This window comes from Poecilia latipinna, unplaced genomic scaffold (genome assembly GCF_001443285.1).
Source record: "Poecilia latipinna isolate Pla-1442-1.1 unplaced genomic scaffold, P_latipinna-1.0 Scaffold2216, whole genome shotgun sequence".
NCBI classification, from domain to species: domain Eukaryota; kingdom Metazoa; phylum Chordata; class Actinopteri; order Cyprinodontiformes; family Poeciliidae; genus Poecilia; species Poecilia latipinna.
Window position 1 is genome coordinate 54,827 of NW_015114832.1, and position 14,231 is coordinate 69,057.

Genomic DNA, 14,231 nt, shown 5'->3' on the forward strand with positions numbered 1-14,231 from the left:
TTCACTTTTTTTTGCCACTAGTGGCTTTTATTTTGAAAGAAATCCATCAGAAAGGGGATGGAAAGAAGGTGGGTGAGGGAGGACATGCAACCAAGGAGCTGTCACAATGTCAGATATCTGGGTTTGTGTCTGTTTTTTTCTTCCTATGTTTGGGGTTTATGCTGGGTTTCCACGTTTATTCTGGTCCTTAGTTTCATTTATCCTCTTGTGTCTCCGGCTGATTAGTAACCTTTTTCACCTGTTCCCTTTGTTATTTAAGTACTCTTGCGCCTTTGTGTGGCGCGGAATCGTAGTCTAACCATTGTGGTGTTCACGTGAGTAGGAGAGAAGTAGCTGAACCTCCGAGTCTGACCACCGATGTCTGAATGTAAGATGAGAAATAAATGTAACACATCACGCTGCCGTCTGACTGAGCCTTTGTCCCAAGCGTCCTCTCCTCGCAACATGACAGGAGCCACGTAGCAGAGTTGTAGTCAAGACCACCAACCCAAGACCAAGTCAAGACCAGCACCCCACTCTACGTGACACAAAAACATTAAGTTTTACCTTCAAAATTGCTTCTCAAATTGATCTGAAAAATCCACATTCACATAAAACACCTAGATATTAAATACTTAGAGCTGAAATAAATGTAATCAGTAAAGATCCATCCAGAAGAATCGGATCGTTCCTGAATGTCATATTACTATATTCCACTTTGGTCACAGCGTTGTCCCATATATGCGACACCTCAGTCAACACCTCCACACAATAATTCAGCGCATGAATGACAACTTTTTTTCATCGCAGATGCAACATGTGTCTCTGTACAGCTAGCTTTGCTAGCATCACGTCCACAGATCTTACCTTTCTTTAAGCTTTCCTTCCAAGTGACGCTAAAAGTTGGACGAAGTCCCTTGTGTCCTTCCCCCTTCTTCTTTACATTGTATCCTTCTTTCCTATTTTATGTCCTTCCCTCTTCTTCCTTTGTGTCATTTCCTCCTACCTACTTATCGTGCTTCCTTCCTTCCTTCCTTCATGTCCTTCCTTCTTGTATCCTTACCTCCTTGGAGAAAGTTCTTCCATCCTGTCTCTGTTTTTCTAGCCATCTTATATTCAAAGCCAAATGTAAAGGAGAGAAAACTTTGGAAAGTTGTACCTGGAAGTATTTTACTTTATTTTATGTTTTTACATGAATGGAAAGTGAATCAGAGCCCTGATGGGCTGGATTCTAAATAGCTTGGAACTCTTTCAATTAGTACACCGTGAATCTCTGTGTTTCATAACCAAATAGAAACAAACATTCACAATTTTTTTTTCTTGCAAGCTTCAAGAAACTATTGTTCCCCTCTTTCAGCCAGCTGGCCAACGGTGCAAGGAAAAACTGGGTTATTCCTCTATTCAATCAGCTGGAGAAAACTTAAGGGACTCCCACACACAGCTGTATTTGAAACTGCAATGTTTTGTACCCTTACAACAAACACCTCCTCTTGTCAGTAGAGCCCAGAACATGCGATGCGCTCCACTGCTACCAACTGCTAGCCAAAAAACACTTAAGCTGCTGGAGTGACAGTCGATTGATTGGCCTGAAACAGTAGAGAGGTGCATAAACACACTTCTACTGTTTGAGCTATGTGTGCTTTTTTTTTTTTAGTCCGTAAAGACGAATACGCCAAAAGGATATACATCGGCTCAATGAAGATCCAGAACCAGGCGTTTGACAACGCCTATGAGAGCTCGGATACACGCGAGTTCAAGGCCTTGGCTGAACAGGTGCAGCAGGAGGTAAGACTGCCGGGTTCTCTGACCCAATACATTAACAAATTTTTCTATTTTTATTGTTTAAAAGTGAATAGGCAGAGTAAAAGGAATTAAGTGTTAAATTACTTGGACTCTTGATATTAGCAGGAACAAAGGGAATAATGAGGAAATGGTCAAAGGAGGAAATGCCAAATAACTGTTTTGATGTGGTGCATGATATTTATTTTGTAGAGAAGCTAACTTTTTTATGTAGCATGAATTGAATACATTTGAGACTGTGTGGAAAGGATGGTTGAATTATAATAAATCATTAAGATTGGATTTTGAATGTAAATAATTATCTGGTTCTCAACCCTTCAAGGTCTTATGTTTATGTGGGGCTTTTTATGCTACTTTTTTTTTCTTTTCTTTTTTTTTGCTTAATCAATATGGGTTTTCTTTTCTGATTTCATTTTAAAAGAAAAAGAAGGATTACAAATTGGAATTTGTAAGATGGCAACATGATGCCAACAATGTCAAGTATTAGACATTTTATGTGTTAACAGTTTGTTCTATGAAGTGTAATATAATAAAAAAAAGAAATTTCATTGTTTAACCAAACTTTTCTTTGTGATTTTTTTGTTTATTCTTTTACAACCTTTTTCAGCTGAAAACTATTTATTCCAGCAATCCAAGGCTGAAGAAATACTACGTCAACTCTACAGTTAACGCATTCAGGTATAGAGTCCGTAGAGTCAAATCTCTGTCCTGTTGGTCGCATTTATGACTTTATGTTGAGTATTTGCTTATCTTGGTTGTGATGTCTTTGTCTCCAGTGAGGGTGTTATCGCCTACTACATGTCTGAGTTTAAAGTGCCTGTAGGCCAAGAAAACTCTGTTGACGATGCCATAGCTGTTTTGAACCAGCAGGATGCGAGAGGATTTCCAACGAAGGCGAAATCAAGAAGCAGCCTGCAGGTTACAGACATGAAGACTTCTGGTAATTGTCACTTACTCTGCATCTGGATTGACATGGTGGATGAATCTTGATATGAACGAGTTGTAGTTGTCTGTTGCTACATCCTGTGCGGGAGGACTTTTAATCTCATTCTGTCCGTTTTTGGTTTCTTTCACAGTTATAGATTCCAGAATGTCACGAACATCATATATTAGTAAGTATCGAAGTTACATATGTGTTTATTTTATATACATATATTTTTCTGAACTTTTTTTTATAAGACTTAATATTTTGATTAACTAAAAGTAAAGCATTTTACCCAGAGCTACAGCCTCACCCTGTAGGTCGGTAGACTCAGTTCAGTTTGTTACATTTTTAGCTGGTGCAGTTCTCTTTCACACTGCAGCATCAAACAAACTGAAAACTTTGAAAAACCTTGTCCCCCCTGTAGCTTTTAGTTTTTACTTAGAAAGATATAGAACCTACACATAAAAAGAGATTTAAATTTGGGGGAATGAATACAAGAAGTGTAACGTTTTAAGTTGAAAGCAGTTATGTAATGATGGCAACACTGCAGCAAAGCAAGCTGCCACAGGAAGTTAGAAAAGGAACTGCTTTAAATTATCATGAACTACTGTACTGTAGAGGTTTGCCATGTTTACACCAGACAACAGTATGACAAATAAATTTAAAAAACAGTTTTTATGATCATTTCATTTAGTTCAGCTAGAAAACATTGTGAAAACCAGCTTATCCCTTAGTAAAAATGTAATTACTCCCTTTTAAATTGTGACAAACAAAAGTTTTAGAAAAGCATTTCACTAGGTGTGATTACTCCATGATGACCTGTAGAATCAAGAAATCATCTAAATAGTGCCTGGCTCACAACGTGAAGTAGGCTAAAAGATGCAGAAGCAAACCAACCTGAGACCATGACACATGAAGATAATGATAGAGATGATATAAAATGTGTTTGGGGTAAAGCCACAGGGCAAAGACACTATTACAAACGTGCGCAAAACTTTGTCAGTATTATGCTAATGTCGAAAGACCCAATTTCGCAATTGCAATGTTTCCATTAAATAAGACAGAACTAAAATCGCACATGAATAAGTTTCTTCACTCTTTAAGTCATTAAAAATATGCCGGTCCATGATCCTCCAGCTACTTTTTGTCGTCGTCTTCTTCATGATTTGCATCAGTGGCAACATCAGGTTGTCGATCATGTGACTCCTGTGATGTGAAAAAGTCTTTCCATTGCAGTTTTGCGAAATAAATCAGTTTTGATAAGGCGGAAAAACCACCTCATCCTGGCGCCAAAACTTTTTATCAAAAAAGAGTCTTTGTGAAGTGGCCGTGCTTCCATTAAGCAAATTTTTCAAATGGCATATTAAATGCAACTAATGATGAACAGTCAGCTGACAGAGGGAAATATTGCAAAACCTCTCGAGATCAAACTAGAATTCAGAGTAAACAAATCTGACTGATGAGGAAGCAACGGCGACAGAAAAAAAACAAAGACTCGTTAAGATTTCACTTACTACTAATCAAAGGCAAGATTAGAACAAAGCATGGAAAGTTCTGGTTAATGTGTGATTGTGACTTACTAAGTAGAATTTAATATATTGCATTTTATGTGTGTTTTCCAGGTGAAACAAAGTCTAGAATACATACAAAGCCCAATGAGATTGTTAGGATAGAGACTACAGGTTTCCCCGCCAAATCGTATAAACCGAACACCTTCACACAGTGGGAGCTGCGAGGTGACGAAGGAAGCATCATCAAGCTCGATTTTGACGCCATGTATCTGGAAGAAAACTGCTCTAATGACTTTGTGAAAATCTATGACTCCCTGGTGCCAATTGAGAACCGCGCTTTGGAAGAGTAAGTATATCTACTGTTTTTTTGGTGTACCTCAGGGCTCTGCACTGGGCCCTCAGGGTTTTAGTTTGCTGAATACTTCTTAGCAGAAGTAGTTAACATCATTGGCTGGTTATCCACTTTATGCTTCACTTTCCATGTAGGTAAAACCATTCATTTAGAGTCAATAGAGACCCAGATGTTATGGCAGCATGGGAAAGACTGCCAGTAGTATTTGGGTAAAATAATGGATGCACAGCTTGTGCATTAAATTTAAATTGATGAAATTTACATTAATCTTAACATAAAATCGTACAATTTAAGACGCACATGGTTATGTATATGGAAAAGTATAAATGCCACTATGTTCACCTGGACAAGTGACTGGACAGTGAAGACGTCAACAGGAAGAGACGGAGCGCGCTGCAGTTCTTCAGCAAGTTTAGGTTATTCAGTGTTTGTTGCTGTTTGATGGGGCAGATTTTCTAGAAGAGTGTCATCTGCCTAGATGTTATTTTGTGCTAAAACATTTCTACTCAAGGAGGTGGGACCAGCTTTCTGGCGCATTCCTCGAAGCCATTACTTCCTATCCCTCTAAACTGCTTCAGACCAGTTTCTGAGACACACTTTGCTCTCCTCACCCCACGTCTTACTACGTTAAACAGCACGTTTTGACGCAAAAGATTAATACACATCACATATAATATTTTTCAAACTTGCGTAGAACAACATAGTTTATGATTAGTATGTATATCATGCTCGAGCTTTTCTGATTTTTATTTACTAAAATGAATCTAGAAGTTTTATTTCTCCACTGAATATATGTGGCCTACACACCTCTAAGAATTTGATCTAATGTAAAACACCCTACTGATTAAACTATAAATGAAACAGTTTAGCTAAAGTCAAACATCATAAAAAAACTAGCATAATCAAACTAGTACCTCCACTGAGATTATAAATGTCAGATGCCACCAGCCTTGGAAAAAACTAAAACCTATTTAGGTTAAAATCAAAATTATTTGGGTAAAAATGAATCTTTTGCACTTCGGGGTTATGAATTAGTCGTTAAAACGCATGACTGTCTCCTACAGGTTGTGTGAACACTATTCACCCAGTGAACCTCTGACGTTTTATTCTTCTGGAAATGTCATGCTGGTTACAATGGGCACAAACGACAAATACAACTTCCCAGGATTTCGGGCACATGTTTCACAAGTTCCACCAGAAACTTTACGTAAGTGTTGACGCCTTTATTTACATATCCAGATTGCTGTGAAGAATTACTTTGACAGATGGCAAGATTGGTTTGGATTGTATTCTCATTCCCATAAGGAACAAAGTCATCATTGGAAAAAAGCTTTAATTTCTCAGATTTTGTCTATTAAAATTAGTTTTGATATTTAAAATTATTTATTTAACTGTCCATGTAGGCAAGTCCTGCAGTACCAAACTAACGGGTTCAAAGGGGACCTTCTCCACTCCCAACTTTCCAAACTACTATCCTCCTAACATTAAGTGTGATTGGGAAATAGAGGTGAGTTTTCCTCATGGACACATTGTTCAGTGATACTTGTATTTCTGTATGCTTACTTATCCGTTTTCTTGAAGGTGCCAAGCGGTAAGGTGGTGAAAGTTACATTCAAAAAGCTCCTGTTGGCTGAGCCAGGGCAGGAAAACGGCAAGAACTGTGACAAAGACTACGTGATGATTGATAAAAACAAGAAGTAAGTTCAACAACGATGAGTTTGGGATTTTAAATCAATGTTCTACAAATCAGGTTTTGTAGAAAAAAGTAAATGGGTTTTTCATTGCTTACAAATCTAATTCTCAGACTGTGTGGAGACCACAAGGATGGGAATATATTTGAAATCAGCAAAACCAACAAAATGACTTTGGAGTTTCTCTCTGATCACTCTTACGTAGACAGAGGCTTCCAAGCAGAGTATGAGGCCATTGACCCCGTAGATCGTAAGTAATGGAGATTTTAGGTTTACTTTCCTCCTAATGGTGTGACTCTTATTTTTCACGCTCACTGTGTCGTCCACAGCTTGCCCTGGTAAGTTCCACTGCAGAAATGGCCTGTGTATCTCCCAAAACCTCACGTGTGACGGCTGGAACGACTGTGGAGACCTGAGTGACGAGAAGAACTGCAGTACGTCATTTACTGACATTACATTTGAACTGTTTGTTGCCGCCATGGTTTTATCAGTGAGTGAGTATAACAAACACCTGTTCTAAACCTTTTCTCCTCCAGAGTGCACAGGGGACTCACTCTTGACCTGTGGAAATGGGCTCTGTAAGTCCGTGTTCTGGAAGTGTGACGGCGTGGATGACTGCGGAGACGGGACAGATGAGCGTGGTTGTGGTAAGAGCCACTGGCACTGGAGATTTCACTGGAAGGATTTAAAACCAGTTTTTCATGCATCCTTTTATTTTTTAAGGCGGATGTGACACTGGATACATCACGTGCACAAATAAAAAATGTGTCTCTGAGCAGAAACAATGCGACGGAAAAGACGACTGTGGAGATAATTCAGATGAGCTCAACTGTAAAAAAAGTAAGATTAGTGGATTTTTCTTTTTTTGTCACTTAAGTTGTTCCTGTCCAATAATCCAACACTATGAACTTAAAGATAAATCTGTAAGAGGTCACATTCATTTTTCAATTGGCAAAAGTGGCGCTACGGTGAGCCGAATAATCAAATAAATATTTAAACAAGAACTAATGGATAATAGATGCAAGGACAACAGTCTGATTGTTATTCCTTCAATCTGGTTGAGTTAAATGGGAGTAGAGATCAGCAGTATTTTTGCAATTATTTAGGAAATGAAAGGAAGGTTGGGAATGGGGCAGTGGTAGCGGTTGTTCTTGGGACCAGAACCACCAGGATTGGGGTATTGAATGGAGTGACTGTGATTGTTTTCCTAATTGCCAATATAGCCCTGGGTTCTACTTGTTGACAGGCTAATTTGTCTCTACACCTAGTTGGGGCTCATAGACAGCTGTTTTTACAAAAGTTGGAAATGGCTGGCTTAGAAACTGAGCCAGGTCTCTTCCCACCTGACATGTTTGTTAATTCGCTCAAATCGATGACTTTGCCTGAATTTACACCATGTGATTTTTACCACTATACCACAAATGGTGTTTCACATTACACTAGAACAGACTTAAACGCACACAAGTCTATATGCTAACTAGTCTTTGGTACATGGTAGGCTACATGATTGTGGGGCCTTCTATTTGGGGTTACTAATGAGAAGACACATACCTCCTAAATAAATAATTTCTATCTCAAAATAGAATCGGAATTGAAAATATTTTGTTACAGAATCGTACAGATTCAAACGTCAAAACTTAATTATTACAGCAAAAGACTTCCTGCTTTAATTGCTACAAAAGGTGGTTCTACAAAGTTTAAACTGAGTGGTGAATATAAAAGCACACCACTTATAGGATCTTTAAACATAGACAATGTTACAATTACTATTTTATTTTACAAATATGCACAGTTGTAGGGGCTGCAAATTGGTGCAGTCGGTAGAGCTGTTGCCTTGCAGCAAGAAGGTTCTAGGTTCAATCCCTGCATGGAGTTTGGTCTTTCTGCATGGAGTTTGCATGTTCTCCCTGTGCATGCGTGGGTTTTCGCCGTCCAAAAAACATGTCAGGTTAATTGGCCTCTCCAAATTGCCCCTAGGTGTGAGTGTGTGTGTATGCATGGTTGTGTGTCTCTATGTTGCCCTGCGACAGACTGGCAACCTGTCAAGGATGTACCCCGCCTCTCGCCCAGAACGCTAGCTGGAGATAGGCACCAGCAACCCTCCCGACCCCACTGAGGGACAAGGGTGTAAAGAAAATGGATGGATGGATGCACAGTTGTTTTATCAAATGGAACCCAATAAAATGCATTGAATTATGTAGTTGTAATATTGGGAAATTGTGAAGAAGTTGGAGTATGAATACTTTAGCAAGGCATGTTGCTAATCTAGCAGAAAATGTTAAAATGCCCTGTTATTGTTATCTGATTTAAAAGATAGATTCAAAATTGTTTTTGTTTCCCCAGATTCTGAGGTACAATGCACAGAATCTACATACAAATGCAAGAACGGCAAATGCATTGATAAGAAGAACCCAGTATGTGACGGATCGTCGGACTGTGAAGATGGATCTGATGAGGAGAACTGTGGTATGTTGCAATTTAAACATGTCTGAGATGAAACAACTCCTGCTTATCTTCATCTTTTGAGTTGTGCCTTTCTAACCAAACAGGTTTTAACATAACAAGTTCCCACATGTGTACCTGTTACCATCCGTTTACTTTTCAGCCTGTGGAAGGAAAAAATTACGGTCGTCGACGCGTATTGTGGGCGGAGAAGACGCCGCACAAGGGGAGTTTCCGTGGCAAGTCAGCCTTCACTTCCAGAATTATGGACATGTGTGTGGAGCGTCCATCATCAGTGAAAACTGGCTGGTCACAGCTGCCCACTGTGTGCAAAATGACGGTAACCTTAGGTAAAACTTCAGTTTATGCCTTTTCAAATGCAACATACTTCAACCTTTGAGCTTTATAATAAACATAGTAGTTAAAAGAGATGAGATCTAGTTCTGGGTGAAGGATTTTTATTTTTTTTGCCAAATCGGCTGCATTTGCACTCTGATGCAAATGCAGACCATTTACATAAGAGTGCAAATGGAAAATATCTAGTATTTTCCAGTTACTTCAGTTGCTTAATTATTACATGAACTTCTATACTGTGTAAATATTCAAATGCCAGTGCTTACCTTTTGAAATTTTGGTAGCTTCATCAATTCATACCGTCCAGAAAAATGTTTTGCATCTGCTTTTAAAGTAATTTTCTATTGTTTATTCAAAGTCTGCCATACATAACATAAGGTTTAATGGCTCAGTAGATGGCATACACCATCAGAAGGTCTTTTATTTATTCTGATTTGAATCTAATCTGTTGAATTTTAGAGCCAGCAGGACCAAAAAGATCAAAACTAAACCTCATGGGAAAAGAGTTCAATATAAAAGTTAAATAAGAAACTTGAGGATTTAAATAGTAATTTGTCCCCATCACTCATTCATGTCAGCAATGCAAATATACTTGTACATCATGGTTTTGGTACAAAATGGTTGGTCTGTAGGTTAAAAATACAACAAATGTAAATACTAAAGTAGATCATGGCAAACAGTGGATATGAAATTAATGCACAAATTGACATGGAGCCTCACCAAGTATTCAGTTGTTTTCAACTGAATATATGAATATTCATTGCAGCTGTCTTTATAACTCCTTCTGATCTAATGGCATAACTTTTGACTTTCTGTATACTACAGTTGTATCTATTCTTTTCCCATTGAATCTGATCAGGAATTAATCTGCCTCCCTGTTTGATCTCAGATTCGGAGAGCCTGCGACATGGGAGGTTTTCCTCGGTCTTCATGACCAACGGAAGATTGAGTCATTTGTTGTAAAAAGGAAGCTGAAGCGGATCATATCTAACCCTAACTACAACCCTAATACTTTTAACAACGACATCGCCCTGATGGAGCTGGACAGCCCCATCAAATATTCAGATCACATTCAGCCCATCTGCTTGCCAAATGCCGACTACAAGGTTCCAGTCGGCGAAACTGTGTTCATCACAGGGTGGGGAGCAACAAGAGAGGGAGGTGAGTGTGCAGGAATACATTTAAGTATGACCTCAAATAATTCCCCATACTCACTAGAACATGTTAAATGAAATGATTGAGCTTAAAGGGCATCAGATTATATACCAGCAAAAGCTGAAAAACATTTTAGGCTTTTTCTGATTGATGAAATGTAGGATTAATATATTCTCTTAGGCAATTAGGTTTTGACATTTGTGTTTTACATATACCATGTTTGAGGTTATAGTCTTCTTATATTTATAAGATATTTTAGTGTTTAGATTATTCTAGTGCAAATGATCAGTGACATGGTTATATGATTCTATTGATTTTTTTTTTCTTTTATTATTCAGGAACTGCTGCGAAAGTCCTCCAGAAAGCTGAAGTCCGAATCATAAACCATACCGAGTGTAATAAATTAATGAGCTATCGTCTCACATCCAAGATGTTTTGTGCTGGAGTACTGAAAGGAGGAGTGGATGCTTGTCAGGTTAGGAGTTTATTTTTCCTTTACTTTGACTTTATTGGTCTACTTTTCATCTTGCTTTGTGTCCCTTTCTTTATGTTGCATCTTGAATTTTCCTTAATTTATGTTTATGAAACCGTTAAACAGTTCTACAAATTTCTCCATAATGCAGCCCACTTCTAGATATACTTGGGATAATTGTCCTGCTTGAATTATGAGGCAGCAATTGTACAAAAGTACAATTTAGTGGTACATTTATATGAAAACCTTGTTATATTGGGTTCCTTTAGCTATTTAAAATACTAAAAGCTCATGTGTAAAATATGTATAGCACACGGCTCAAGATTTTAGAATTTAGCCAATAAACAATTTTAGCTTGGGCTCTAAATCTCAAACTGTGTTTTTTTTTGTTTGTTTGTTTGTTTGTTTTTTCATCTGCTCTCAGTGTAGAATAATCTAGTTCAACCAAGAGGTGATCAGACGCCATCCTTCAAAATAGGCTTAAAGCGAATGAATCTATAAAGGAAACTCTAACTTAAGTGTTATTAGCAACAAACGGTTAGCAATGTGGCTTCATGGTTGCCAGGCACCAGGACATACCTCGCAGTTTCGGCGGGAATAAAGGCTACTCACACACGGTCTTCGTGGTCGATGACAGGTTCACCTCTTTACCCTGCATCCGGCTGCGCACTTCGTAGGGGACCGCAGCCCCCATAGACATAATATAATATGAATATGAATCTTATATTATGTCTATGGCAGCCCCCGTTTTCCTCTGCTTTCGTCCGTTATCCGCTCCGAAACGCAGAGGAACTACAAGACGCAGGCGCGGGAAATGAGAGGTCGCGTGATAAAGCCAGTGATTAAAAAGGAGTGGTTGGTTTGTTCGCTTGTTTATTTGGATCCATTCCCCCCATCCCCATTAGCCATTAGCCATTAGCATAACAATGGCTACTCTTCCTGGTGTCGACGTCATAAAAAAAAGCCTTCAACAGTTGCCCACACTTAACATATTGTTAGAAACATTAATTCATAAATGTACAATTGTAACACTTTATATAACAAAATAATTAAGCTATATTAGAAACAGTATATTAATTTAGAAATGCACGATTATGAATTAGTGATGTCATATTTTTGCTGTAGTTCTAAAAATCCAAAATTAATGTTTCCCCTGCCTTGCTCTCCCTCTTTGTCTATCATGAATTAATAGGTTTTAGAACACATTGAACAGAACAACCCAAGATTTTCAGCCTGTGAAATATGCAGAAACTGACTGTTTTTTGTTACTCTACTATTGCCTCCATGTTGGTTATAATAGTTTTATATCTGTGTTTCCTTCCTTTAGGGAGATTCTGGTGGACCTCTGAACATTCTGGAAGGTGATTGTATGTTACTGGCAGGAGTGGTCAGTTGGGGCGACGGCTGCGCTCGTAGGAATAAACCAGGGATCTACACCACAGTCAGTGAATTTCGTGGCTGGATCAAGGAGAATACTGGAGTCTAGACTAGTTTAACCTTATCAAACAGGATCATTACGGATATAAACTGTTGACTTGAAAAATGAATTCAATGAGACTCCAATCTGACAGACCATCCAGCGGATTCAGTGGACTTGACTTCTGGCTGTAGCGACATTGGAAGATGAACAACTTTTACAGCAAGTGCTATGCCTATTAAACTTACTGTGATTGTTTTTTTTTTTGTTTGTTTTTTTTACCAGGATGGTGATTGGTTAACTGTTTTAAATGTAAATAGATGTTTTATTTTTGTGTTTTTATTATTATTTGATGGAGTACAAATGTTATATGATGCATAGGACATAGTTTTAAGGCAAACTTGTTACACAAAATTGCATTCAAGAGCAAACTGAGTTATGTAAATGAAAGCTGTTTGACTTCTTTTGATCTTATCCTCTAGGTTTTGTTTATTTAAGCCGATTAGAAATTCCTTTAAAAATCAGTCATCATTTTTTCACAAGTTCCCATCACTGATATAATTTTATTTCCAGAGACACAGATTTTCATCTGTTTGGAAAAATTTAAAGGTTAGGTAACAGTTTAATTAGTCTGAAATTATTGTAAATGTGTATTTTATAGCAGATGGCTTCTAATAAAATATTTTAAATTACCTTTTGTGTAAGCATGAGTTAATTTGCTTCTGGTGTGTTCATAATGTATTTTATTTAAACAAAACTAATTGTTGAATCAGAAGCTCCATTATAGTGGGAAGCTGTAAATAACATTAGGAACCTCAAATGTTTAGGTTTAGTCCTGGTCCAGGTTTCTGGAGTGTGCACCCCTGGATTTTGCCCTCTGATGATCATAAGGTGGGCAAAAGTTGTTGCTCTGGAAACAAAGACAATGTTTTATTGATTGAATTTAATTTACATCCTGGGTTAATGAAGTATTTTTAGATTTAAAAAAATGTATAATTTCCAGTAGAAAATGTGATATTTCATTGAATCAGAACAATGATTCATTTGTCAAGTGTGCTTCCAGTGTTTTGGTCATTTTGATTTTACTTAAAATGTTCTTATTGTTCACATTTAAATTCTTAACTGCTTTGTCTAATGCAAAATATTATGTATTGTTTTGTATCTTAGACTTCAGCATTGAAGCATCCGTTACTATGCAGTATGTTTATTTTCTATCATAGTTTTCAGGTAGAAGCTCCTCCCTATTTGTGGAAAAAAGTCATCGCAACTGTGCCTTAAAAGGTTGATTTATGTTTATTAACGATGAACTGCGGAGTTTGACATAACAAAAAAATCAAAATTCCCCTCCCAATGATGAATTTTAGAGAAGTGTAAGAAAATATTTACAGCTCCATGAAGGTTCATCATTCAATGTTGAAATTGGCCACGTAAAAATGTTAGTCACCCTTCATCCCATGTGAATTATCCACTGCTGAGGTATTGATAGTTTTAAACTTTTAGATATTTCTGCTTTGAATTTTTCTTTTGCAACTGCCATTGAAAGATCACTTAAACTTGTTTACCCCACATAAAACCCTGTTGACTGTTCAACAATAGTTGAATGGTTGTCTCTAACTTACTGTTGGTTTGCGGCTATAATTCGCCCTTTTGATGAAAACTGTGGGCCTGGTGTTTTCTTCTCTCCCATAAGTAGGCGACAATCCCAATAGCAACCAGTGACTCAGCATTTACTGGGTCTATGGTTCAAAGAGCCCTCAGTCACTACGAATACTCTTCAGAAAATAGTAGTTTAGAGTATATTAGAACAGATTTAGATTTCACGTGAATAATTAAATTAGGTATTTTCTCACCAGCCAGATTTCTGACTTTAATCTCTGAATTGGGACTTTTTTGTAACCGATTTGGAGGGGGGGGTTGTTTGTTTTTGTTTTTTCCTAAATTCTGGGAGAAAAGGGTAGAATTTTGAGATTAAAGTCAAAATTCAGAAGTTCTGAGACTTTTTCCTTAGAGCTTGGATCAAAAACACATATACTAATATTTTTTTTCCGGTGGTTGGTATATTCATAGACAATATACCAACCATCAATTTAATAGATAAGATAATATTATTCTTATATTATGTCTATGGGTATA

At 37.6% G+C, this 14,231-nt stretch overlaps 1 protein-coding gene and 1 long non-coding RNA gene across 2 annotated transcripts in view; one reads left to right on the forward strand and one right to left on the reverse strand.

The window, feature by feature from the left end:
* The window catches only part of st14a (ST14 transmembrane serine protease matriptase a), a 27,329-nt gene extending 14,539 nt beyond the window's left edge, over positions 1–12,790 (forward strand). The window contains exons 3-19 of the mRNA XM_015017994.1: positions 1,634–1,764; positions 2,387–2,457; positions 2,556–2,719; positions 2,856–2,891; positions 4,327–4,561; positions 5,632–5,774; positions 5,971–6,074; positions 6,149–6,264; positions 6,372–6,508; positions 6,588–6,692; positions 6,795–6,905; positions 6,982–7,098; positions 8,602–8,724; positions 8,864–9,050; positions 9,944–10,215; positions 10,548–10,684; positions 12,009–12,790. Coding sequence (XP_014873480.1) covers positions 1,634–1,764; positions 2,387–2,457; positions 2,556–2,719; positions 2,856–2,891; positions 4,327–4,561; positions 5,632–5,774; positions 5,971–6,074; positions 6,149–6,264; positions 6,372–6,508; positions 6,588–6,692; positions 6,795–6,905; positions 6,982–7,098; positions 8,602–8,724; positions 8,864–9,050; positions 9,944–10,215; positions 10,548–10,684; positions 12,009–12,167 — 2,348 coding nt within the window. The 3' untranslated portion in view covers positions 12,168–12,790. The remainder of the gene's footprint in view (positions 1–1,633; positions 1,765–2,386; positions 2,458–2,555; positions 2,720–2,855; positions 2,892–4,326; positions 4,562–5,631; positions 5,775–5,970; positions 6,075–6,148; positions 6,265–6,371; positions 6,509–6,587; positions 6,693–6,794; positions 6,906–6,981; positions 7,099–8,601; positions 8,725–8,863; positions 9,051–9,943; positions 10,216–10,547; positions 10,685–12,008) is intronic.
* Positions 12,791–12,823: 33 nt separating this feature from the next.
* On the reverse strand, positions 12,824–13,871 carry LOC106936793 (uncharacterized). The gene is made up of 2 exons (XR_001422224.1): positions 13,718–13,871; positions 12,824–13,008 (listed from the first exon to the last, which is right to left on the reverse strand). It is a non-coding gene; the product is annotated as an uncharacterized LOC106936793 (long non-coding RNA).
* Between the last annotated feature and the right edge of the window lie 360 nt (positions 13,872–14,231).